The sequence below is a fragment of the Phaenicophaeus curvirostris genome, chromosome 1, assembly GCF_032191515.1.
Source record: "Phaenicophaeus curvirostris isolate KB17595 chromosome 1, BPBGC_Pcur_1.0, whole genome shotgun sequence".
NCBI classification, from domain to species: Eukaryota; Metazoa; Chordata; class Aves; order Cuculiformes; family Cuculidae; genus Phaenicophaeus; species Phaenicophaeus curvirostris.
The window spans coordinates 114,164,538-114,192,495 of record NC_091392.1 but is presented as its reverse complement, the minus strand read 5'-3'; the positions used below and the strand labels follow the sequence as shown (position 1 = coordinate 114,192,495).

General features: G+C 38.6%; 2 protein-coding genes across 3 annotated transcripts in view; one reads left to right on the top strand and one right to left on the bottom strand.

The window, feature by feature from the left end:
* HLCS (holocarboxylase synthetase) overlaps positions 1-11,545 on the top strand; it is a 122,598-nt gene extending 111,053 nt beyond the window's left edge. For both annotated transcript variants that reach the window (XM_069871711.1, XM_069871721.1), the window contains 3 exons: positions 3,005-3,119; positions 6,675-6,888; positions 7,375-11,545. In XM_069871711.1, coding sequence (XP_069727812.1) covers positions 3,005-3,119; positions 6,675-6,888; positions 7,375-7,543 — 498 coding nt within the window. In that variant the 3' untranslated portion in view covers positions 7,544-11,545. The remainder of the gene's footprint in view (positions 1-3,004; positions 3,120-6,674; positions 6,889-7,374) is intronic.
* Positions 11,546-15,002: 3,457 nt separating this feature from the next.
* Positions 15,003-27,958, bottom strand: part of SIM2 (SIM bHLH transcription factor 2) — a 56,441-nt gene continuing 43,485 nt past the window's right edge. Inside the window, exons 8-11 of the mRNA XM_069871736.1 lie at positions 25,404-25,551; positions 24,463-24,631; positions 23,545-23,953; positions 15,003-15,940 (exon numbers count right to left, since the gene is read on the bottom strand). Of these exons, the coding sequence (XP_069727837.1) occupies positions 15,213-15,940; positions 23,545-23,953; positions 24,463-24,631; positions 25,404-25,551 (1,454 nt within the window). The 3' untranslated portion in view covers positions 15,003-15,212. The remainder of the gene's footprint in view (positions 15,941-23,544; positions 23,954-24,462; positions 24,632-25,403; positions 25,552-27,958) is intronic.

Below are 27,958 nucleotides of genomic sequence, written 5' to 3'. Positions count from 1 at the left end.
ATGCCTTCTATGTGTAGAATGACTGAACGCATAGTATAGTTCTTCAGGATTAATATAGTGGTAAACTTAGCTTTCATACATGCTTGTTTATTTATGTGTTTTAAGAAATCTAGTATACAAATAATATTGTCTTTTGCTAACTTGATTAAGTATACTACATTCATTTCACTAGTAAACTTATGAAACTTAAGACTCAGTCTTCAGCAGTAAAGAAAATGTTGATTTTGTTTGTCTGACAATTCAGTTGATTTGTTTTGATTTTGAAGAAATCAAGGAAGAGAAAAAAATGAATAAAACTGACAAATTGTCTTCTGGTTTTTTTTGGTGGTGCTGTTTCAGTGGTCACTTTATCCCTCTTAAAGGATTTTTCCAACCCTTGTTTAAAGTTGAAAACTGGTTTCTGAAGCAAGAACTTAAGAGTATTGCTCTCAAGAGGGAATCAAGTGTCCTGTCATCAGTATTAAATTGAAGAACCAGTCTTCTTCATCACCTCGTATATCTCCTTTTTAATGTTACCATTTCCTAATATTTGCTAACTATAAAACTTCGGTATTTTACAGAAGTGGTTAACTAAAGCATATGTTTCCTATATTAGAGAAAATCAATGACTTATACACATTTACACATGAACTTTATTATAGTGGCACCCAGTAGCTTTGCTGTAGTTTAGGGTCTGTCAGCCTTTCTATTAAAACCTTCTAACTTCAGTGCTTCATAACTTGACTATAAAAACAAAATAGTTCAGGCTAAAATTTGCAATATAAAATGTTTGGCTAGAGTGAATAATTTAACCATTTAAAATAGAAGGGATAAGAGGTAGTTTTGTACAATATTACTTTGACTGGGGAAGGAGTTAATTTATGAATGGAGGTGGTTTTGCTTCCATACACCTACCCTGGTATACTGTGACATTTATTGTTTTATTTCACTCAAGAGGAAAAAGATGACTGAAGTACTAAAAATTAATATGAAAATATTATATATTAATAATACGAGTAAAATACATAGCTTGCTATGACCAAGGCAAAGCTACTGAATCTCTTTGACAGTACATCCACCCTAGACAATGGGTGAAACCAGTGTTAAGGTTATGAATTGAAATATGTTAAAGCAAGGAAATTCAAAGATTTATCGGAAACTTAATGCTTAGTTTTCCCCTTTAGACTTTGGTAACACAGGGCTTTTCATTATGACAGATGAACATCCATGCCATGCAGACTGCACTAGCTGCAAAAGATGGGCTTATCTATAGATGAGGTTTCTTTCTCTCCTCCAAATTTCCATACTTCTGCAGATGTATGTCAGCACCTTAGTAATACTTCAACACAGTTTAAGGTCATTCGTTATGCTCTAAGTCTGCTTCAGGATTTCCATTCAAAAATCTGAAATACCTGTGTCTCAGTTTATCAGCCAGTCACTGTTTTTAGAATTGCTACAATTGTCAACTGTGCTGAGCAGGCAGCAACTGAGCCCTTGATTCTGAGTCCTCATGAAGGAAATCTGACTGCTCAGTTTGAAGTTTTACTGTCAGATGTCAGTGCTGCAAAGGTATACAGCCTTATATCAAGAGACTACTTTGCTCTCCCATTCTGAGAACAGCAGACATCTCTCTCTAGTAAGTGAAGATAATGGGCTCCATTTTCCACACATTTTGTGACACCTGTCGCCTCTTCGACACGCAGATAGTCGTGCAGTACCTTGTAACACCATATTGTGACAAAATCTCTGCTGTGTAGTTTATGACATGGGAATATCCACTTGACTTGGTTGTTCTTCATGCTTGCTGTCACTTCAATTGCAGAGCTAGTGTCTGGTGTCTCACAGGTGTATGTTTTCCTTAACATCAATCACCTGAATAGCTCTTCAAAAGATCTCTTGACGTTGGCAGTGCTGTTTAACTGTGTCATCCTTGACACGTTTCAAGAGTCTTCTATAAATCTTTTCCCAGTGCGGAATCAAGTTGTTTTCCGTAATGGATATGAATTGGGATACTCTCTCAGAATAGTTTGATAGCAAAATCAGGTAGTATTTCCTGTCAATGTATGTGTGATGGACTCCTCTCTGGCCTTTAAATCTGTCAGGAAAGTAGACATGGACCCAGGTGCAGTTTTCACACATCCTGTAAAGGGATTTCATAATCTACAATAGGAGGGAATGTGACTCTTGTAGTTCTGGAGCACCTCCCATAATTTGCCTCTGGGGATGCAGTCATACGCAGTTTTTAAAACTACAGGAAGCACATTTGCTTTCCTTTTGTGTTTAAGTAGCCAGTGCAAAGTTGAGTTCAGTTCCGTGGTTTCAACAAAAACTTCTCTATTGCACTGGAATGGTGTCACACAGCACAGTTTGTGTTTCCAGCTCCATGGTGTTGCTTGAGCATAGCTGCCGAAAGCATGAATATATTTAGGACATTACTGAAGTATTTATATAGTTGTGAACTGGAATTCCTCCTGTCTGCTAAATTTCCTTTCTGAAATTCAAGATGTCGTTGTCTCCTTGTCTGGTTTCTGCAAGGATCCTTAAATACAGTGTTGATGTTACTGTGGGCTTACTGTGGTTGTTTGTCAGCAGTGAGCCACAACAGCTGCTCCAATTTGCATCTTTCTTCAACAGATCTTTAAAATCTTTAATAGGCACTCATGAATGAGGGAAATGCATTCTATAAAGCCTTATCATTTTGAGACTGAAAATCTCTAGAATTTTTAGTCATCCTTTTGGTGGTTCTAAGACTTTATTATCTGCCATAATTTTTTTTAATAAATAGGCACTTTTCTCTGATAGCTGTGAACCTCCGTAGTAAACCATGTAATGATGTTACTATGACTTTTTCAGCAACACTTGTGGAGCACTTAAATAGTTTCTTATTATGAAGAGGAGTTGACATCCTGTATCATGTTCTGTGTGGCAAAGACATACAGACAATATAGAATATGGAGTGATGAATAAGCCATGTTCTTATAATCAGTGTCACAGTGTGTCTAAATGTATATTTTTGTTTCTTTAGGATATTGATCTGCGAGTAAAATGGCCAAATGATATTTACTACAGCGATCTTATGAAACTTGGTGGAGTTCTGGTAAACTCTACACTTATTGAAACAACATTTCACATCCTTATTGGTAAATGTCTTTTCAAGGTTTATTGTTTTTTTCTGAAAAATTTTATTAATGTCTTTATGAGTTCCAATGATAAGGACAAGAACAAATAATGACAGCAGGCATAAGGAAATAAAGCACAACATTAAATCAGGGAAGCACAAAAAGTAAATATTTTCGTTTTTCTTAATAATTCCATATGCTTGACAAGGAAAACATAAATGCAAGCATCTGGGCTGGTGTAGTGGAGTTCAAAGAAAGAGCATTACAGGAAATAGAGGAAAGTGCCCTCCTTGATCTGTTGCAGAACTAGTAGGATATACTGAAAAAATTATTCATTTTTAAAAATTTATTTATTTTTGGCAACATGACAAATAGTTCAGTAAATAACATGCCTTTGAAATCTGGAGAGAAAGAGCTATGTAATCATAGTGATACTTTAGCTTCTTCTTTCATCCTCTTAAAATTTATTCGTAACTTGAATCTGTTGATATTTTTCTAGAAACTGGAATATTGCTAGTGAAGCAGCAGTAATGTAATTATTTGATTAATAAATTTCTTTCTTTAGTTCTCTCAAAAAGAAAAAAATCCAAAGTAGTTGGGAAGGCTGAGTCAGGAAACAAAGAGTGACAATTTGTTTGTTCATTGTGAACATGACCCGTCTATCAAGAAGGCTCATTCTGAAAATATAACACGACCAATTACAGAAAGACTGTACATGTATTTTCCAACAAGTCCCAGTACTGTAATAACAGAAGAAGTTTAGGTGCACAAATAAGAATTTTGAAGTCTTTGTTGTTTCAAGTCTGATAATCATCCTGTTGTTAAGGAAAATGTTTCCCCTAACCAGCAGGAGTACAGATCTGTCAGACATGCTCAGAAACCTGCCAGCAGAGCGCTAGTTTCCAGTTCCAAAACCAGTTATTTGTGGTACATCAAAAAAATTAAAAGTTCCGTAGCAAATCTAAAAGGTGAAGTTTATAGTATTTGGGTTATATTTGAATATAACACAGTAGATAAGCAAAGTATCTTGTGAGGAGAATGCAAGCATATCATTTGAGGCATGAAGAAGCAGAACAGTTGAAGTAGTCATCACCTCCTTCTGTGAAACAAGTCCAGCCATTAAATTCTCTGATCAATTTTTATATCCTCATTTTGTAGATGATCTACATGTATAGAATACTGGTTGAAACAAGATGCTTAAAAGAGTCTTTCTATACCCTGTCAAGCATTTAATGCTTCCATGTGTTTTTCCAGAGCCTGTTCTGGTGAGCACAAGAAAAACGGAAATGGTTCCAAACCCAGTTTATCTTATCAAACATCTCTTTGCTCATAAAGTATTTGGATTGGACCTTGCATTTCATACCATAAACATCAAAACATTCACTTCAAATGGAAACTTTCTGTATACATTCTCCCTGATGTCCGTAAGAGTCATGGTCTGAGGTGTATACAAAGGTGTACATTTTCATCAACTTTGTTTCACTTGGAAGCTTCTGAGATAGAAATTTACTTGCCACATATGAGCCTAAGGATCTTTTCCATCATTTCAGTGATGTACCTCACTGAGGGTAGTAGAGGTTACTCATGACATCTCACTTCTTATATTAGTAGTAGCAATAGGATCGGATTTCCACAACAGGAAAAGTAAGCCAGGCGCATCATCCCCTTTGTAGATTCATGGAGTTTTCTTTCCTAGACCTCACTGTTTACGTGGCACTCATGAAGAGTTTCCATAAATGAGGGAAGTTACCAAAACCAAAGATCATCTACATGGCTTCACAGCTCTGAGAATTACCCCAGAATAATAAAGAAAGAGGCAAACCTACCTTTTCACCTGTACCACATACTGAGGGCCTCACAGATGACACAGTTCATGTTCATATTTTTCAGCATGTTTTAAAAAAATTTTTTTGAAGAACTTAATTACTGCGGGACTTCTGGAAGAAGAGTTCTGCAGAAGAATATACTTCATTAATATAAGGGCCAGACGTAGATCAGATGTAGATAGCCAAACAGAACTGTAAAGCAAGGGACAGCCAATGTGGTTGACCGGCAAAAGCTCTGTATGTCTCTGTGTGCAGCTAAGGCATGTTTGAACAGCACACAAATGCTGAATGCAGGGCAAGCTCTAGAACTGGAAGATGTATTAGCCGCATCAGAAGACTGCAAGATCAGGGCTAAGTGTTTATTTTTCATTCTCACATGGGCAATGCAGAGACAGGCTAAGAGTCCTGAGCACCTAGGATTTTTTCAAATTAGCTGGCTACATTTTTGCCACTGTTTACCCCCAGATGCTTCTGCCTCAGTTGAGTTCATCATCTCAGTATGCTTCTCATGTGTTTCAGTGTTTAGTGATCTCTGTACAGACAAAGTGGAGTGCCCTGAACCTGCAGATGTACTCCGAGGCCATGTTATGCACCATGACAATACCAATCACAGGTCAATGGCCACGGGCACTCTCTGTTCACTTGTGCAGTATTTGAGTGTAAACAGCTGAGTTGGGATCTGCTGGTGTGGCACATCAGTTTTTTCCAGTTCATTTTCCCTTGTCTTTTTATGATAATTCATTTCTCTTTTCTAGAGGGTTAATGTATTGATTCTGGTATCACCGCGGCTTCCTTCGCGTGCATTCTCTGACTAGTTAAAAGTAAAAAAATCCTTTCCTGTGAAGAGATCCTGCCCCTTCTAGTTGATATGAATTGCTTCCATATATGAATAGTGTCACTAATAATAAACTTACAAAATGATACATCTGGACCTTCTTGCAGATGGAGATGTATCATACATAAACCTGATTGACAGGACTGGGTTTTATCCCAAATGTCTGATGAAAGAAAAATCCAAATTATTAGGACAAAAAAGTAAACAGGCTGTACTATATGTTTCTTCACATCCCTCAAAGCCTGTTTCAGCAGGCTGCAGAAAAGCCCCCAAGAGCCGTATTTAAATAAGAAGGGCATTTTGCCAGCGTTATTCTAGCTGGAGAAATCTCAGTGAAAGACTTGAGGCTTCTAAAGTATATTCTGTGGTAAGACAGATTAAGCAAACTGGAGTCTTACATGGCAAAGTTAAGTCTTCTGGGCTTTTCAGAGCAAGCCAAACAAGGCTTATTAACCAACTATACTAAACAGAAAGGTCTCTTAATTAAATTGTAGACTGAAAGATAAAACTCTAGCTTAGAGTATGTTCAGTGATTTACTGTCAATTAGGTAATGACTTGTCAGCTTCCAGGGAATAAAAGAATTTCTCACTTTGATGTTATTATCACCAGCGTGCATCTTCCATATTCCTCACCCTCATTGCTGGGGTGGTGTGCTGTTGAAAGACTTCACTGGATTTGCTTCTGCAATTCCGAGAAGATGTTTTAAGGGCAAGGAACAAATAAATTATGGACTGAGATTTGAAATTATACAAGTAGGAACATTTAAAGGGGTAAGAGAATGAAGGAAAACAGCCATTGGAGACATCCTTAGAGCTAATTGTATCATGTAGTTGAATGAAGTACTGACTTTCTGGTGGTAACAAAGTGTTTGTATTTACAAATCATGTCCTCTTTTTTTGATTTGTCTTCTTCAGGCTTTGGTTTTAATGTGAGTAACAGCAACCCCACCATATGCATCAATGATCTCATCACAAAATTTAATAAGGAAGAGGGGACAACACTGAAGCCTTTAACCACAGACTGTCTTATTGCAAGAACTGTAACTGTGCTAGAGAGGCTTATAGATATTTTTCAGGAGAAAGGGCCCAATGGAGTTCTTCCTCGTTACTACAAATACTGGATACACAGGTAAGTGTAATATTCTTCTCTAGCTTTCTCTTAAGGAAGTTGGAAAGTTCTCATGCCTATTTTTATACTAGATTGCCTTTAATACTAGTGACATAATGTAAATATACTCCCAAGCTGATGAAGTTTTTGAGGGAGAATAAAAAATAACATGTAGTAAAATCAAAGGACTAGCATGAATTAAAGAGTGCTTCCAGGTATTTTACATGTTATAGTCTCAAAACAAAGGGAATTGGGAATTATTTGTTTAGCTGCTGCTGAAGCTGCTGTGCTCTAAAAAAAAAAAAAAATAAAATTGTTAGCATTAACTCCAACTTTATAAATTCTGCACAATGAAATGAAAGCAAATGCAGCTGAAAATCTCTGTAAAGAACCACTGAAGTGCAAAATAAAAATATTCTGCTAGACATCATCCCTGTAAGCTATTTTTAATTGTTTGTGCAGGGTCCACCAATTACTTCCTAACCCTTTGGTTCTCTTTATTTGCAGTGGTAAGCAAGTCCGTCTCTACAATGAAGAGGGCCCAACTGCATGGATAGTCGGGATAGATGATTATGGATTCCTTCAAGTTCATGAAGAAGGCAAGGGTGTAGAGTCTGTGCACCCAGATGGCAACTCTTTTGACATGCTGAAGAACCTCATAGTCCCAAAGCACTGATAGTCCTCAGAGCTCACAGCGCAAAGGGAGTCTCTTTTAGTATTTGACACCAAATAGCTAAACTTGCTTGAAGGTGGGAAGGGTAGTTGATAGCCTGATCTTTCTTTTTTCTCTGATTCTCCGGTATCTTTGTGTTTTGACATGGATAACTTCAACAGTTAAGAAGAGGTGATTATCTCATTGCTGAAGGCCTTTATTCCTCTCTGCTAACTTTAAAACACATCTACGTTGCCATTCTTTTTAAACATCTATTCTTTAAATGGAGCCTGATTGCAAAGGAGTATTTTGCAATGAACGGAACTTTTTATTTACACGCTGTATTTGAGAAACCGAATTGACTATATATTTCCTTTTGTCTCTGTGTTTATATTGTAGTTTAACACAATGCAGTACAGTATTTAAATTTTTACTATGTTTTTTTAAACATAATTCTGATTTATGTGTTGTCTGCAGTGGAAACAGCTGGAAGAGCTCATCATAGATTTCTCAGTTACTGGGATTACCACTGTGTTTAAATTCAGGGCTAAGTGCAGAGCCTTGCTGATTTGGTTCTTCTCCGTGTTGTGCCTGTACCACAGTTTACCATCCTGTGCTTTGGTCTCAGGTCTGCAACTCTCTTAATTCTTAGTTCAAGGTCTCCTTGTTCAAGGTCTCTTAGTTCAAGGTCTCCTTGAGTTTTTGGAGAGTTTTTCATAAGCATTTATGAGCTGTGGTTGGTTATCCAAATTATTTGTACTCTGCTGTTCTTAGTCAATTGGATCCGAGTAAGCCATCTTCTAGCTGTTTTGAGTTATAGTCTTCCAAGAAGCTCTTAGCCCCTGTAGGAATAGCCCACTGGAGCAGAGTATCACCTAGTTGCAATCTTCTTATCCAGGTTATTGCAGAAGCCATGTCACAAGAGGAAAGACCTAAGTAATAGCAATGAAATTAAGCAGAAAAAAATAAGAGAAAATGCCTAGCTCTTAAAATCCCTACCATAAACAACATGGCATCTGGTTTTGCTGCTAACTATTAAAAACAAGAGGTTTAACACCTGCTGAACTGAAAGTAGCTTGCTTTGGGGGCTGGCTGCACAATTCCAGGTTAGGTATAACAGCTTGGTCATATTGGAAAGCATCATGAAGCAGGCACGTGGGAGCTTCTGTGCGGTGGCAGCTTATTGGGTTTTTCTCCAGGGCAAACCAAATTTGCACCAGGAGGCTTTGCCACCACAGCACTTCAAACAGTTCTCTAAAAATGAGAAGTTTGTCATAGGTGTGATGTAGCCAGCTTCATTTCCTCAAATAGGCAGCGCTGCTTATGAGGTTACCTTGCCCGTATTGAAGGTGGATCAGCTGGATTGGTTTCCACAAAGGACTTCTGTCTACTAGCCAGAAATGGGGGTTTTAGGTTAAAATGCACCTCATAAACAATCTGAACATGTTAGTAGATTGTTTCAGTTACAAAGCCAATAAGTCTTAAAACAAGGAAACTAGTCTGTGATGGTCATTTAGAGTAATCCTCACATATTAGAGTTTAGGTGGTTTGGCAGCAAGTGCTAGAAATTAAGTTGTCCCCTTTACATTTAGGATTTTATGCACCATATCAGAGTAGATTTTTCTGTGTGCCTGCTTGTCCATACTCTGCTGTTTTGTTTTTCCACTTGACCCATGTCAAATGAGACTGCACACCGATTGAACTGTACAGTGGAGTGTAGGCAGCTGTTAACTGACATAGTTAAAATGATACACACGAACACTAGTTTTTGCTTTTTCCCACCAAATGCTTTCAAAACTGCTTATGGTTGTTAATTTTTATTTCAGTACTTTTACTTTTATTTCAGTATCAACTATTGATGCATATTATAGTAAAATGAAACTTAAGTCTGTCTTAATAAAGTCTAAAAAAGAAGAAACCGTTTACACATAATATGCATACGGACACTCACATCTTCCTTGTGCATCTTTGCTTATTTTCTTCCTTTTCCTTCAACGAGCTTACGAGCAATGCATGCTGCTGCAGGTCAGCTGTGGAAAGCATAGCTCTGGTACTGTTTTTCCAACCACAGAGTTTTGCAAAATTTTAGATCTGTACCACAATCTGATATTTCTGGCTGAGGCTCTGTTTTGGTACTATGTGATGTGCCTTTAAGAATAACCTTTGATTTCACTCGTATTCCACATAGAATGGTGAGTGCCTGTAGAGATCATGCATCAGGTCATGCATCAGATTTTAACTTGAATTGTTTCCTTAAAACATGCTCTCCCTTTGCTAGGGACAAGTACTTTAAATGACTAATGAGGAAAAGTGATAAAACATGTTCCTCTATGAAGGGCAGAATGGACCTGCAAACCTTCACTCAACTACACTACTACAGTGTCTGAGCAGTAGGCAGATGGATTTTTTTAATAGTAAAATACTGCAATATTTCCTGCTTGCTATTGTTCCTTTTGGATTTCTTCATACCGTTCTTAATGAAAAGCTTGTTCTGCTCTCACTTTGAGTCATAAAATTATTCTGATTATTCTTTTGCATTGGAATTAAACTTAGTGTTGAACTTCCTTTCTGCAAATGAGAACTAACCAAGTGAGGATTAGTTGGGGCGTAGGTGGGTGCTGTGGGTAATTACTGCTGTGCCTCTACTATTTAGTGGCCAATTCTGTGTGTATAAAACTGTTGTCTTGAGGAAACAGCCTTGAATAGGATGAAGTGTTTGTTACAAACCTGAGCTTTGCTTCAGAAGAACCAAAGAACTCCACAGAAAAAACTTCTGTTTTGTGGCAAGCGGCTGTTACTGATGGGAAAGCCGGTGAACCTTCCTGCACTACAGCTCACCTTAAGGCAGATGGGGAGCCAAACTTGGCACTCCCAGAAAGCCACATTTTTGTATTAAAATCATTGTTATTGTTGGTTTTTATATAAGACAGACAGATGTAGCATAGAGTGTACCTGGGCAAAGGTACAGAAGGAATCAGACAACTCCAGATCCAGAAGTAAGGCACTGAAAATGTTTAATTTCATTCAACTGTCTGAATTAGTAAAACACCTGTTTCATTGTGAGGCTGAAGTCATATCTTAAACTATTTTCTTCATGAAGTGCTTTCAAAAAAACATTTACTATGATGTCCATATTTCTGTGACTTCATTTTTTTCCTCCCAGGCTCTGTTATAACATTTCTCATTACGCATTGTGAAAATATTTGTAGAGATTGTTTATTGATAGGAAAACTTCTGCCGAGCAAGCTGGGCGTGTTGGCTCACATCTGCTTTCAGAAAGAGTAAGCAGGTTGTGTCCAGTCAGCACCAATGCTGTTTCCAAAGATTTAAAAAAGTAATAATGTATTTAACGTTTAAGAGTTTGAGCAGTACATCTCACTTTAGTAAAAGGTTTTATAAGACTTCAGAGCGTTTTTAAAATTATATCCAACAATTATAATCTACTTGAAGGGCTATCACCTAGAAATAATATTAAAGCATTTAATTCTTTATGCTTCTGCTTCACTGTACAATGAGGGGTTTTCTTTATTTCTTTGCTTTTTCTGATTCAGCTATGAGACATCAGCAGTCTAAAAAATTACTCTCTGCAACTGCTGTGGAATATACAGTAGATATATTTAAAAAAAATAATTGAAGTACAGCTCAATATCTGTCATGAACAATATGTGTGCTGGGAAGGACTGATTCCTGGGGTAACTGGTTTGATAAAAGCATCTGCATGCATAAGTTACTGCAGTGATGCACCGCACTGATCAGACACCAAAGAAATTAAATGTGGACTGAGGAAAGAGCAGAGGTCAAAAAATGCCGGCGTGCTGCAGGCTGCGGTCATATAACACACAATTGAGAAAAAAGAACTGCAGGGAAGAATTGTAAACTGATGTCATGTTTTAGTATCTTGCATTAGCATGTTTCATTAGTGAGTTGGTGTTATTCTCAGTTTTCCAGGAGTCTTGTATTTTGTAGTACATTACCTGTGAAATATAGCACATATTACAATCAAAATAAATTTTCAAATATGCAGCATTATTCTTTGTGAACCCCTGTGTTTTGTAGTTAAAGAAGAAATCCAACTCATTTTTCCTTTGGCTACAGGATTTTATTAACATTTTAACAGTTTTGTTTTACATAATAAATAAGCAAAAATGCTTTACATTTTTAGGGGATACATATATAATTCTGAGCATTAATAGGTTGTTTGTTTTGCGTGCTTTTTTACCTACATTTGCCAAATAGCTTTTATCTGCATCATATAAAAAAAGCAAAATCTACTGTCCAGGGGAAAAAAATGGAATAATAACATTTTCTCTGTGTTGTTTTTGAAGTACGACTGAAACACTGAAAAAATACTTGATGTTCTGTTTTGTGATTTTTAGAGAAATACTGTTATTCTGGCAAGTTTCCCATGCATTTGCACTTTATATCAGTGATATATTCTCCAATTCTGCACCTATTGTTCACTGTGTTTAATTAAATCAAATTACTTTAAGACCCTTTTTCAAATTACAGGGCTACTGCAGCCTGGAGAGAAGTCTGTCCTCTTATCAGCTTTTTTACGTTATGGTGTTTCTGCTGTTAATAGGATAAAAACTTTGAGACCTCAGTAGGGGATTAATGTTTCCAATTTTACATTTCCATAAAATATTCCCCGTTTCACTCCTTTTTCTCTTTCATTCTCCATATTATTTACTTGCCAGCTCTGAACTCCACCCTATGAGTTAAAATCCTATCAAGTTGCATGACAAAGGTATCTTTAGTGGCTCAAACACATAGAGCAGGGAGAAATGAGGTTATTCTTCATAATATATTCCAATTCACACTCCACTTGTGTGACATAATTGTTTCCAATTATTAAGAACATTGCCACTGTCAATGGCTGTGCAGCATTTTAGAGTACAAGTGAGCAATGAACGTCTGTAGTTTAACTGACTAAAAGTCATACTTCTATCTCAATATAATTTGCTCACATGTGAGCATGCAGTTGCTGTTTCTATTTTGGAATGGCAGGAAAAACATTTCATACATTTGCTTTTTTAATCACAGCTCTTTTCTAAACCTGCACAATATTATCATTTGTGAATGCATAATTGCTTCGTTATTGCCTAACAAGCAAAGTTCATGGACCCGAATATTATACACCGTAAAACATCTGCAGGAGAATGATGGAACACCTCCTCTGCTCAGGCTCATTGAATAACGCCTGAAGGTGTGAATAACAAAGTAGATACTGGAAAAAATATTCTGTGACATTTTACTGAAAAATATCAACAGCATTTTTTTAACCAAAGGCTAATTTGTATGTTCCTGAAAACATGTTTATATAATGAAAAGAACTTGCAAGAATGGGAAAATGCACCAGATTGACTGTGCAGCAATGTCACTAATGAGGTACAGAGAAAAGTGTAGTATGAAAGTTGTGCATCAGGTTTCTTTTTAATGATGCGGACAATGTCAGTTACTCCTTTATGGGGCATGGTTTTAATTTAACTAAATTAACATACAAGTCTTAGCATAATTGTATCTTTCAGGGGGTTGGGCCCATTTATTAGTAACACTGGCTGGGAAGGCTGTTAACCAAAGCCACTGTAAAACCGATTTGGGACTCAGTGCTTCAATTCATGAAGTCAGAAGGACAATAATATACACTCATGACATTTCTGTAGACTTGCTGACTTCTCTAGCATTAGGCAAACCAAGGATCACTGTTATACTGAGTCAGCAAATATGCTGGTTTGGTTCTGATTTTTTGGTTTTAAGTCAGTATTCTGGTAATGACTGATTAGGTATTTTCTGCTATACTTCTCACAAAATGGTTTTTTTATGCTCATTGAGCAAATTAAGAAGTCAGACAACTGTAAACTTCCTAGTGAACATCAGTTTAACTTCATAATAAAGCTTTCTCTGTTAACATTTTAGTAGGAAGCAATAAAAATACTGAAAATTGTTCTCAAACATATGCTTTTAAAGTATTTTTGTGTAGTTGTAGCAATAAATATACATACAAGGAGGTGACTGAATATTATTGCTGCATATAAAAGGAGGAGAACACGTAATTTTAAGAAATGTGTATTTCATTACATTTTTATCTGAGAAGGTGCAATCCATGAGCAAATGTTTTTCCGTATTGCACAGGCCGGGTAAGCATTTTCTTTAGTGAAGGTCTCTTGAGAATGAGTCTGATATGAGAAAATTTTGAAAATGTAAGTTAGCTTTGATTTGGGCTAAGAAATATAGCTAAGTGTAGCTGACTCATATGTACAACAGCCTTTATTGTTGATATTTTCAGCTATTGTTTAGGGAGCCATGCCTTGTTTTAACAAGAGCGCACAAAGAATGTTTGGGGAAGTGGTTGAAAACAAAATGGACAGACTGTTATCAATTAAACGCACATGGATCAGGATGTCTCCTCGTCTGCAAACTTTACAAAGAAGTTAAAAAAAGCTGAGGGGGGGGTGGAATTATGTTCCTAGTGGGCTGGAAAAAATGTAAATGTGTTCTGTACACTTCTCACTTGCTACAGTTAACTAGCACAAATTGAGATGTGTGCAAAATGCTCATTTCCGAACCCCGATGCACTCGAAGTCTGCTTTATTTCAAGTGCAACTTTGGGCTTTGTGGTTTGTGCGGCGACTTTCAGCTTTCTGTATTCAAATTGTCCACTGACATTATTTGTGAAGTGTGCGAATGGGTCAAATATTTAATCTTACCTTTGTGCTGACAATGAGATTTATGCTTAGTAAAGTTCCGTGTGTTAAAAGCTGAACTTCAGACTTCAGAAGGCTACTGGTAAGTTAAAATGAAGCAGAAATGTTCATTATTCCCTTGGCTATAAAGAAAACATTTCTGGTGCTATTATTAAGATGTATTTTTGACCAGCTGGTTTGAAAACCTGTACAGCCTTCTCCCAGAATACTCACTCAAACACACTTTCTAGAAGTTTCTTTTTCTTGTTACAACATTTTAATGGGGAATAATCTTTAGTTCCTGCTATGTGATTTGTCCCAATTTGCTATAACAAGACCTGTAACCCTTTAATACTTATCTTTACATGTATTAATTTGTCATATCGTTCATTGTCAAGATAAATGGTGGTGGTGTTAATCTCAGAACACTGAAATATATGTTAAATAAATCAAATTCAGATTTGATTTATTTAGTTTTAAAGCTTCTGGATAATTAATAAATATGCTTTTTTCCCAACTGAGTTCTGTTTAGTCTAAGCAAAGTTCATTTGTCAAGATGTTTAACGTGCGAGTGGAAAGCTGATGTAAGGTTTCACACAGTTTGTCAAAAATACCCAAACTAGAACGTATAGTTCATGATAGTGATAAAAACATCTTGAATGTATTTTGAAGAGGAAGGGTTAAGGAAGAAAACGTTCTTCATATAAATCTCTGCATATAACACCTATCATTTAATTTTGTTGCACACTATAAAATAACAAAAATAAGATCTGTAACATGTATTCTCACTGGCACCAGAGCTTAACCTGTGACAACGAAGCACTGAAGCTGGATGTAGGTTTTTTTCCTGACCTTGAAGGTACTGCTACATGTGGCTTGTCAGGAACACACGAGTCTGTCCCTCATTGACCTTCAGGTATGCTCAGTAAATGTAACTGTGTTTTCTCATGCTTTTTGCGAATCGTTAATGTTTGGCTTCTTAATTAAATGTAAATACTCCTCTATTACCGTCACCTTCCATTGGCTATTATTACAGAAGTTCCAATATAATGGGGTAGTGCAGATTCCTTGTGGGTTTCTGGAGAAGAAGCTGATGAGGGGCTTTGGTTTTTGTAAATAAATGTATTTACTTCCTCAGAACTGTATCCATAATTTTCTCCTACATGTCCTGTCGCTGTACATGATGAAGTTTGAAACGTACCATGTTTGGCTAAAACGTGATGATAGTTTAGAAGCACAAATGGAACTTGTCCAGAGGGTCTCACATCCATCACACGTTCACTTTCAGAGTCATGATCAAGCTTTACAGTCATTCTCTCATCGCTGTCCAGTTCATCTAGATTTGTGGCATCATGACTAATATGCCCATATTTAGGTTCTTTAATACAAATCCTTCTGGTTTGCTCATAAACTGAGGGCATTGGCAGGAGATGACTTAGTTGTCCTATAGCTTTAGACTGGAAACATTCTGATTTTGGCAGCAAGGAGTTAGCTATTGAGTTTGAAAAAGAGCTTTCATTGATGCTCATTTTTTCTTGTAGGTTTCTGTTAAAAGCAAACTTGTTTTCTTCTTTAATGAGGTGGTGGGGTGGCTGAATCCTGTTTTCTATCTTGTTGGGTTTCACAATGCTGGAATCATAAATCTGTTCTTTGTATCTGCTGTCTGGCATGGACGCTGTGCAGCTTGTGAAGTTGTCAGACAGGGTGTCTTGGCTGTATCTTCTGTTTGATATGGGCACTTGCAGGAGAAAGAAGACATGTTAATTTCTGACAACAAGCTCATATAATAGCTAGACTATAATACTTTTTATGACTGAACTTTAATGCCCGTTTCATTTGGGCCAGATCCAATCCCACTGAAGACACCAGGGACATTCCCATTTCCTTTGGTGGCTTAGGATAATTTTCTTTAAGACAGAAGGGCTGACAGTGTTGAACAAGTCTGAAAAGGTTTTCCATATGAAATGCCTGTTTGTTTATTTACAGAATAATTATAAATCACTGTCATTATTAATATGGCTAAATTAGGGAAATTAAATCAAAGAGGTATTTGGAAATGTGACCTGCAATCAAAAACCTTGGCTTTAAGTAAGCTCTTTTCAGAGATTTATTAAACCATTTACCAAAGGATGGATAACATATATTAAATGTCAATGATTACAGTAAAACAGTATTTATTCTTCTGTCACTGTGAAAGTGAATTGGACACTCGCCCTTGTAAGGAAAGAAGAGAGTGTGTAGTATAAATGTGAAAGCTATTTGTGATACATGTAATGTCTAGCTCATGTCACATTAAAGGCTTTGCTTTTTCTCTTAGAAAAGCTACCATCAGCTATTAATGTCCTTGAAAAGTCACATAAATAGTTCTTGAGTAATGCTGTATCTCTGCTTTTCGGGTACTATCATATAATAAAGCTATATGTACAATGTGGATGTACTTTACAACTTACGATGAGAATGTTTGTTTGGATGTGGGAGTACTAAACCAGGTATGCTTGGAAAACCAGAAGCTAGATGCTTAAATTCTCAAAAGGGTATGAACCTAAGATTTCTATTCAGACTTTTCTTCTAGAATATTTTGAGTAATCTTAGTTTTCCCTTAAGCTTCTGTACGCTAGTTCAACTCCTGAAACTATTTGGAAACTGGAGGCCAGTGACAAGTGGGGTTCCCCAGGGCTCAGTGCTGGGTCCACCCCTGTTCAATGTCTTTATCAATGACCTGGATGAAGGCATCGAGTGCACCCTTAGCAAGTTTGCAGACGACACTAAGCTGGGTGGAAGTGTTGATCTGCTGGAGGGCAGGGAGGCTCCGCAAAGGGATCTGAACAGGCTGGGCCGCTGGGCTGAGACCAATGGCATGAGGTTTAACAAGGCCAAATGCCGGGTCCTGCACTCGGGGCAGAACAACACTGTGCAGTGCTACAGACTAGGAGAAGTCTGGCTGGAAAGCTGCCTGGAGGAGAGGGACCTGGGGGTGTTGATTGACAGCGACTGAACATGAGCCAGCAGTGTGCCCAGGTGGCCAAGAAGGCCAATGGCATCTTGGCTTGTATCAGAAACGGCGTGACCAGCAGGTCCAGGGAGGTTCTTCTCCCTCTGGACTCGGCACTGGTGAGACAGCACCTCAAATCCTGTGTTCAGTTCTGGGCCCCTCACCACAAGAAGGATGTTGAGGCTCTGGAACGAGTCCAGAGAAGAGCAACCAAGCTGGTGAAGGGGCTGGAGAACAGGTCTTACAAGGAGCGGCTGAGAGAGCTGGGGTTGTTTAGCCCGGAGAAGAGGAGGCTGAGGGGAGACCTCATTGCTCCCTACAACTACCTGAAAGGAGGTTGTAGAGAGGAGGGTGCTGGCCTCTTCTCCCAAGTGACAGGGGACAGGACAAGAGGGAATGGCCTCAAGCTCCGCCAGGGGAGGTTTAGGCTGGACATTAGGAAAAAATTCTTCACAGAAAGGGTCATTGGGCCCTGGCAGAGGCTGCCCAGGGAGGTGGTTGAGTCACCTTCCCTGGAGGTGTTTAAGGCACGGGTGGACGAGGTGCTAAGGGGCATGGTTTAGTGTTTAATAGGAATGGTTGGACTCAATGATCCAGTGGGTCTCTTCCAACCTGGTTATTCTATGATTCTATGATTCTATTTGAATTGGTTTTATGATTTTCTGCTTGGTTATATAGCTCTTCCTTTTCTTGTACACACCTACCTACCAATGGTAAGAGAAGGAGCCACTGGTTTACTCCTATACAGTAGTACTAAAATTGAGCACTAGGTTTTCTTGCACTGTCTTGTATGAATGTTTTGACAGTTATACTACTCCTCCAAGGCAGATTTGAAAGTTTTATGTTAAAGGTTAAATGAGGCACTTACCGAATTCTCAAATTAAACCTAAATTCTATTTTGCATTATGCACACTGAAAGCCCCGGACACGTTTTTTACACTTTTTGTAAACTGAATTTTCTGTGGTTCTAAAAAATTTATTCAACGTCTTAAAAGTTCTGGAGTTTCCCCGTAGTGGTTGCTGATGTAACTGTACCTGCTAATAATTAAATATTCCCTGTGCTGTAGTAGACTGGCAAACCCTTCATGTATAACAGAGGAAGCAGAAATAGCTCAATTATACCTTTTTTTTTTATATTCAGACCTTCATTAATTTCAGAGGGAGTTGCACCACATAATTAACACCAGAATTTAAACAGGAATCTGGATCCAATTTCTTCTTGATCAACCCACCACCCTGCTTGAAACAACAACCTTTCAAGTTATTCTTTTTAACTTTCATGTATGTATTTTGTACCAAGAAGTATATACAGTCCTTAGTAAACGGAATTCTCATCAGCTGTTGAAAAATTACCCTCTTAGATCACAAATCAAACCAGGGATTCAACCACATACTTGGAAATGTTGCCAGTGTAATTATACTGCTATAATTTTAGCTTCACATTTGGCATTTTTACTATGAAATAAGTATCCATGCTGAGCGCTACTGACATATAATTAATACGGTTTAACTAATCTGGTAGACTGGTTTTAATGTTTTTCCCACTTGGCACATTCACAAGAGTGTTGGGTTTGTTCTCTCATTGTAGCAGGGAGTATTGTTACCTTATGCCTCTACTCTAATCTCTGAACAAAAGATTGCCCTTCTCCATTTTCAGAGCCCACACTTGTAAGAAGCTGAAGCATCACAGCTCCTGGATGGCCCCATTCTTCTCTTCGCTTTTGTAATCTCAAATTCTGCCAGGCTAATGGCTGCCTTCATGGTACCAAGAAGTAATTTGCATGCTTGGGAGATTTACAGGATATTATCCATTTTGTTCTATCCTGTTTCTCAAATGTGTTTTTTATCTCTTCTGTTGGGGAAGAAGCTAAGCATCTGGTTTAATGTTTGCAGGCTTCCATTAAAGTTGTCAGCACATTCACGGAGTTAGAGCAGACAGTTAAGCAAGTCGTGTCTGCAATGCAACAAAGCATAGTAGTTTTTGTCCCCTCGCATTCAGAACGGTTACTGGAGCTAATCTTAAAGTTGCTTTTGTCTTCCTTTGCAGACAAAAACCCAAGGATGCCCTGGTAAACACTCCTCCTGGGGTGTTTTACATACAGAAGTGAATAGAAAGCTGACTGGCATCTCTGTGCTGCTGTAGGACAGTGCTCCAGCATTGCTTCCACCCATCTGGCACGTGGGCAGCTGCCAGACTACCTGCCTCAGCAGGTGCATGGGGATCCCATGGATTCCACACTTCTCCAGCGCCCGAAACACTTTACAGTCATTGAAGACAGCACATTGACTGGGGAGGGCCCCTTCTATTTACTGACACCTCCTCCATTCACAGCAGCCTACAACTGCAACAGTGGACTTGGTTCTTCCCACATCGTGCTTCTGTTAATTCTGGCCAAGTAGATCCGCTGTCCTGCTGGAGCACAGGGTGCACCTTGAGCAAATCGAGAGGAAACCTGAAGGTCAGGCCCTCATCACCTGGCAGCCTGCTCAGACTTCAGCATCCAGCCATCCAAGTGGGAGCAGGAAGGCTACGCTATCAAGTATTGATCTTTGTTTAAAACGTATCATGTCTATTCATAGTTACAGCACACTAGAGCAATCTTTTCCCTGTCAAACATGGTCTTGCAGGGAGGAGCACTCCCTCCTCACCTTTACACAGTGCAGTTGGAGATCAGATGGTGCTCAGTGGGGGAAGATATTTGCGAAGAAGGTATTTCATTCACAAACATGCTTTTCTGTACCAAAATGTTGATAGATATGCTCCTTGCTCTCTTATTGCCCCTGTCTATACCCGTAAAAGTGAAATAAAGGCATCTTGGAACCAGGTTAAGGCCAATAAAAACTGGTACTTAGCATTGATCTTCATGCAAAAGGTAGGTAGTCCTTATCAGCAGAGGTTTGCTTCCAGTCTGTGAAAAAACTTCTCAGTGTTTAGAACACTACTGAAGCCCTCCTCGTGCATGTTTTGCCTTGCATAATTTTTCTTGGGCTTTCTGATCTACACTAATCTCAGAAGAGTGTGAGTTACTGAGCCTGACAGTTACTACACGTTTTGAAAAGAAAATATGCCAACCTTTGAATGTCGACACATAGCCCTGATGTTTCAATGTTTCCTAATCCTTTGTACCAGACAGCCTTCAGAGAAAAGGAACAACTACTCAATTGCTCTGAGTTTTGCTGAAGACCAACAAAGAGAGCTGCTGTACTGCTCAGGTCACACATTCCTGTGTCACAAAGTCATGCTGGTGTTTCTTTCTATCAAACAAGGCAAAGATAAAATAGGTATTAATCTGTCTATCCCTATGAAAAAGACTTTTTTTAGATCAGCTTAATATCTGTGCTGTGTCCTGATCTCAAAGCTAATTTCAAGCCTCTAGCGAAATACACTCTTCGAAGAAGATGTCAAGTATTTCTTCCGATAGTTACAGGCTAAACCTTGGGAGTTGAGTCGGGGGAGGAAGATAGACAGAGCTTTTTCACAGATGTTCTTTGTATTCTTCATTTACTGATATTTGATGTGATTAGTGGCACTAAGTTTCACACAGGTAGTACAGACTGGCCAGACAGTGTAACTTAATGAGAAGTGGGTAGCGTGGTACTCACTGAAGTAATTTATCCATTCAATTCTGCAAAGGAAACATCCCTAAGAAGATGGTTGCCTTCTCTGGAGTGAGTTTCTTTTCTGACGACTAGGCCAGCTGGAAAATAGTGGAAGAAGCTTTGAAACTAGATTCGGAGGCAGCAGCATCTGATTTGCAGGCAGTTTTATCTGCTACGTGCTTTTTCAGAGCTTTGATGGTTTGGCATGATCATCTTAAAATCTCTGATCTCTCCAAAAGAAACTATTTTCCATAGAGAAAAATGTCTCTGGCCTACGGCATTTTTGGCAGATGCCTCTATGGATGTGATGTGGAATAGCCCTCGCATCCAACCCGGTTGCCAGATGTCATATTTGGCATTGCGTTTGGATTGAAGATAATGATGCTAAGCAGATCCTGTCTGCTTTGAAGCTTACTGGCTGTCAGTTTTTCAGTGAACCACTGGAAAAAGCAGCAGTTGACAATGTAAGGAACATCAGATGCCCCAGTTCAATTCAAAGCAAACAGTTGCTTCCAAGGATTTAGATTCCTCTTCTGCCACCAGCCTCAGCAAAAGTACTACAGAGCTATTTCTACCTCAGGAGGAAACAAACACTGGAGCAATTTTATATAAATCCTCTTTCCTCTTTTATAACACTGTGTGTGAACTCCAGCAATGATCTCTAACCAGGCCTGAGCTTGACCATATTATTTTTTCCTTCCCAGATAGCAAACGCTTTTGCAGAGAATTAGTTGTACCAAGTGAGTTATCGTCAAATGCCTAATAGCTAAACAACCATTTAACCATATCTGTGCTCAAAAGAAAACATGTTCCAACTTAAGCAAGAAAATCCTAAGTAGAAGTAGAACTGGAAGTAAGAACCACTGGTATCACAACTGCATTTTCCTGTTCATGAGAGAATGGTGAAGCTACGCATGCGCAATGAAATTGAAAAATACCATGAGTTGCTTGCGGTTTTTTGTTGGCATTTTTTCCCCCCTAAAATATTTAGCAGTATTCCTGTGGAATCCTTCTGACTTAATACATTTACTAGGAGTTATCTGCCCATATCAACCGACTGATGGCAAATTGTTTGTCTGCTGCTATGCTGACTGGGCTTTCCTGGCAAATGTTATGGCCATGATCAATTTTACAGACTATTCTCTGAACAGGCTGTTTTTCCGCATCCATTCTCACTGTATCTGATGGCACCCTCTGACCAGCAAGAGGTGGATCTACTGCCTTGGTCAGTCTCATGGCATCTGTTAAGTCTGAAAGCAGAGAAGAAAATCTGGGCTGACTTCTGTACACTTGGAATAGCTTTGTTCCTGAAGACTGAATTGGGGTACTTTACTTCAATCATTATACATGGATGTAGCTTTTTTCCCCCCTTTTCCAGAAAGATATAGCAGCTTTAGAAAGAACAAACTCATTCCTTATTTTTGGTCTACACCTACACCTTTTCACACCCAATCCATAACAGCAAGAAAAAACAGTGCATTAAAGGAACATGGACTAAAAAAAAAACATCTGGCCTGCACTAGACTGTAAGAAGAGCTTCAAACTTGCTCATTTTCAACCTAAACACGGAGCAGTAAAATAAAATGCTACAGTCAGTTAGGTCAGGTCAATCAGGTAGGTGAGGTCAAACAGTACTATGAAGGACAAAACCCTGGGCAGAAGTTATTTCCTCCTCTGTGACAATGTCTGATGCTGTCTTCTGTCTAATGTAGCAAGCTCAGCTTTTAACATCTGCAGGTATTCTCTTCGGATCTAGGATGTCTAACGTTTTGTCCCTAAGCGTATAAATGCTTTTTTCTGGTACTCAAGAATCTTGAACTAATTTTTTGTAGCTTTTTTTTTAATTTGAAGTTTCCACTACTGCTTCTTTCACCTTGTCCTTAATGAAGCTAGAAGAAAGGAGCGTTTCTATCTAACTAACTAACAGCCTGTCAGCCAGTCAGTTCTCATCAGTGATTTTTAACTAATCAAAATGGTGTATGCAGATAGATGGAATGTATATGAAATCTAAGGATTGGATTATATCTTGAGATTGTTTACATTTAGTTACTTCATAGCTTTGCAGCATTTCGGATTTGACTATTTTCCTTTCACCTCAGAGAAATCAATGTCTTCTGTGCTTCCTTCAATGTGTTTGAGCTGATCATCTGCACGGAGAGTTGATGCCATTGACTGAGGAGGAACACTGAAGACATTCTTAAATAAAGCACAAGGCAATGCATTTCATTTACTCATTCCCTGTAGTAACTATGGTAAAGACATACAGAATGGCCTTATACTCAGAAAGGACAAGGTGCAATTTTTATGAAAATAAATCTTGTTTTTTTCAATTTGTCTATGTGAATTGAAGTAAATTTGTTTCTTTCTGACTTCAGCAATGGCTTACCTCAGCAATTCCACTAAGTAACTCTGATAGTGCAAAACATGAAGGTAAACTGTGCCAGTATTAAAGGAGGTGGTATCTCTGCCCTGTTCTAAAAGTGATTCTGGTGAATATATTTTTTGCAAATGAAGTTTTGGTAATATTCCAAATCAAGTGTTTATGGTAATATGAAGAGGGTTGAACATATAAATACTATAACCATAGCAGTTTTTATACTTCACTATTTCTGATTTTCTGTGTTTCCTAAACACCTGGTAATTCCTGTTCTCAAGTTACAATTACAAATCTTCCTCAGACATCCCACAGCTTTGCTTTTTTTTTTTTTCCTTTTTCTTTATTTTTTTTCTTTTTTTAAAGTGACACCCACCTTCATAACTCTGTGCAAGATTGTGTCGGATGATGTTCACTGGCTGATCAGGAAGATTCTTGGCTGGTGACTGGCTGTTGGGTACCAAGGAGTTGGCATAATGCCACTGGCATTCTCCATTTGTCTGCAGCGTACTCAAGAAAAATCGAGCTACTTCACAAGGTGCTCCTTGAGACTGCCCAAACTTTGAAGGCAACATTTGCTTTTTGCTACTGAAGACGTGAGAATCTACAGGGAAGTGTCCATAATGGTAAGAGAAAGGCAAGCTATAAGACGGGGCATATAAAAGTTCACTGTTTTCTGAATGGAAGTTTTGTTCTTGAATGGTGGCAGCGTTCACTGCAGGGCTGGATCGCCAGTTTCCCACCTGGCTGCATTCCAGTTTGTCTGTTTGGAATGAGCTGTATTGCTGGGGGAAAGGAAAAAAAAAATGAGGGGGAGAGAGTTAAATGACTAACTTTTATGTGAAACAGCATAACCTATCATACCGGCTCCCAAAGCTTGATCTCCTTGAACAGCAATCTCACTGACTAAAGGGACTAGCTTACCGGTGCATTTAAAGTTCCTTCTCATCATGATAAATTTACCTTCACTTACCTTGGGAACAAAAAGCTATTTTATCATCCTGATATTAAGAGCTTGTTTGATAATTTTGCCAGCTGGATTGGTTTTGAAGTACTTTACATAGTCCAAATCCAAAAGTTTTTGGTTTTGCTTTACTTGCCAGAGCTGGTTTGTACTACTTGTGCTGTCCACCCAAGAACAAAAAGGTTTAATTGTATTCTAGCCTATAAGGGAGTTCCTGCAGCAAAGCAAGCTATAGTGAGTTTTACAGTAATTTCAGTTCTGGATGATCTCTATCATGCCCCAATTACTCTACCACAGCAATTAGTAAGCAAAAATTACTGAAAAATTTACCTGTTGTGGATAAGGTGTTGTTCTGAGTTTTGCCTTCATTTTATTACTTTTGGGTTTTACTATTTTCCTTGTTTCCTGCGAGGTAGATACTGAGTTTCTGCATGAAAACTGTGACTTAGAAATAGTAACCTGGTCCAGTGACAACTGAAGTTCCTTATACTCAATATCTCTGCAAAAGAACAGTCCAGTAAATTACATACTCAAACATACCACACAAATCCAAAATAGCTCCTTTGAAAATACATGTTAGTTCTCACAATGTTTTCAGTTTTCCAAGAGTCTGCAGTGTGAGGCTGGGGATGTCAGCAGGCAGTGAATTCTATGGTCTAACCCTGCTCCCATGCCAGTCTATCACAAATATACCATTGGGAAACACGTTAACATCTTTGTACTTAACGTCCCCACTGTCTGAACCTAACCTGTGCCAATGTCTTCTCAGTCATCTGTGGCAGCCTGCAGTTTGGAATCACAGCCATGTACATTCACCAGCCCAGCGGGAGCTACTGGCCATTATGAGATTTGCCCAGGGTATCCGTGCAACCCAAGGCAAGTGAGGGAATCCTCTGTGATTCGCTTCTCCCTGAGAGAAGTAATGCTTTCTACCATGTTTCTGTCTCCCAAACTGGCAGTGTGACCTCTGCTAGGTAGCACTTCTCGTGGTAATTACAGAACTGGGGTCCAGATCTAACACAAATGGCTACAAGTGGTATTCCACACATTACGAGGTAATCACCAGGAATACTAGCTCTTTTTAGCTCAATGTAAATAAAAGAGGGACGATATGAGGAGAGAAAAGTGCTTGTAACATGCAAGCGCAAAATAACATAGAGACATAAATACAGAAACTGCAAGGGTATAATTAGTAATGAATCAATTATTGATAACATGCAAAATGAATCAATTGTTGGTAACATGTAATGGTACAAAGTATTTTGACTTACGTAAGGACATAATTGACACTCACTATGCAGTGAGGCCGTGATGAACGGCTGTTATGCACAATAGTAGCGTAGCTCTGTACCCAAACCCAGCCTCCGTGCTTGGACAGAAGTCGATAGTACTTGGTTGTGACTTGGCCTTTCACCAACACTGTGAATACATCACAAAAAAGCATTTCATATTGCTTGGACTCGTGATCACCTCCTGGAGAGATTTATTTGCAAGGCAGGGACTTTTCTCCTTCCTCCCCCTCCCCTAAACCTCCTTCTCCTAACAAAGTTTAAACAGCTCCCCTGCAAAGGTATCTGTCCTACCCCCTTACATAGTTTCACAAGGTCACATTATTATTTATAAGTAGTATGTTTCAAACTATTAAGGCTTGTCTTCCTTCTTTTCCAGTTCACCTTGCTCTCCTATGCTTACATTCTGGAAAAAAACACTTACTGTTTCTAATCTTCTAACTGAAAAAGGAAAGTTCAAGGCAGCAAAAGTATTTTGAAGCAGACACAACTAGCTTGAATTTTTCCAGTATATTCAGAAGCATTTTTGTCATTCATAGCTTGATAGATTATGGTATGTTTTGCAATATATTTTATGGTGTGTAACTTTTTCCTCTATAAGCTCTAAACTTTTAAGGTTGATATTAAAGGGGGAAATTAAATGCACTTTGGTTCTTAAATACACAAATAAATACAAGGCCAGAGAGCTGAATCAGTTATCTGATAGGTTTCACTAGAAATGCAGTCCTCTACACGAGTGTGGGTTCTCTGCGAACACAGACTTTTTGACACAAGGCTATGCTATAGTAGGAGTTGTTCAACATCTCTAAATATTGAATCTAGCCACAAATACTTCTGGTTCAGTGCCAGGAATTTATCTGATAATTCACTAGAAGATAATGCCCAGCCTTGAAAGGTGATTCTTCTCTTGTGTGACCCTGGAGCATTCCTCTAAGAAACTCCATCTTCCTACTCTTCTATACGATCAGTTAGTTTATTTCAAATTAGGAAATGAGGGACTGAGCTTGCTACACAAACTACATCCAAAAAAAAGTGATCAATAGCAGAAATTCCTTCATTTAATGCATGATTAAGACATTGAATTACTGCTTGCAAATGTACGGCTTGTACTAGATTGTACTTAGTAGCAAAGCTCACTGTAATTTTTTCTCTCATTGTACATGGTTAGTACAGGAGCAGATGCATAATTAGGAAATCAAATAACAGCTTTCTCTTTCAGTCAACTCTAGCAAAGCAAACAACCACTTGAAATGAAAAGCTACATCCTTATAACTGGTATTCATAAAAGATTTTTCTGACAGGGAGGGCATCCGATGTTAAACTGGGACCTGAACAGTGCATAACCTTTGGGGGCTTGTTTACTGTTTGGTAATTAACTACCTGGCTGTCAGTCATTGCTGGGGCTGGCTTTTTTCAGTTGTTACCTGGGGGAGTAGGCATTTGTAATTTCAATAGTAGTCAGAGATCACAATAACATGAATAATGTGAATAGCTAAATGTAAGATGACAGAAACAGAAAAGCAAAAGTTCTCCTTCTTGCTAAAAGGTCCTCTAAGTCTGTAGCATATAGATCATCTCTCTCTGGTCTGGTTAGTCTCCTATCCATTGTGCATATCACAACATATTTAAACTTTTATTCAAATCCAGGTTATCTCCCTAGGAAAACCAGGCTCTTACAAAATGGCTTTAGACAGGTCTTTCCGGAAGCGTCAGTTCTCTTTCCATTACAGGATATTGTACCTGTTTTTTCAGAAAGCGACAACATAAACAACGTCTTACGGAACATTCAAAACCCTATCCTCACTGACAACAAGAAACGAACACTGTTATGGATTTTCAGCTATAACAAACTTCTGTGTGCTTTGGGACTGGTTTTGACTTCCTCACTGACTTTTTAAAAATCCTTTTAACAAACTTTAGCTCTCCCATTAAGACAGTACTTTAAAAGATGTGAAAACCACTGAGGACTACAGTGTTCAGCTGTCCTTCTTAATTATATGGATAAACCAATATTTCTCCTGGGACAGGGGAGGACTCCATGTCTCCTGCATTTTTAGCAGTCTGAGGAAAGTCTGACCTTGGCTAGGGGAGAGTAGCTGTGCTTCTGATACAGTAAATGAGGTCAATTTTCATTTGGCTCTGTGTTAAATTATCCTGCTTGATGCTGACTGGGAAACCTCAGCAATGGGGGTGAGGTAAATCCACTACCAAGACAATGTGTGCAGGCTCAGACTTCTTGGTGGTCTCTGCTGCAATCAAATGGGGAGGAGTCAGTGGCTTTAGCCTTGGCTCTTAGACGTGCCATTTGTAACTGGGTGTTCCGCTCTTGTGGTTCCCTCTTGGTTTAGCAGAGAAGCTGAAAAGGGCACTGAGCTGGCTGGGCTGGTCCTTCTGGTCTGTTATAGATGGCTATTTTAGAAGGTTCCTGCAAGCTCATGGGCATGTGGCTGGGAGTTCCTAGTCTGCACTTAAGAATACCACTGGGAGAAATGGACTTCTTGGTTCCACGCTCTCAGCAGTTATTGCTTTAGCTTCCC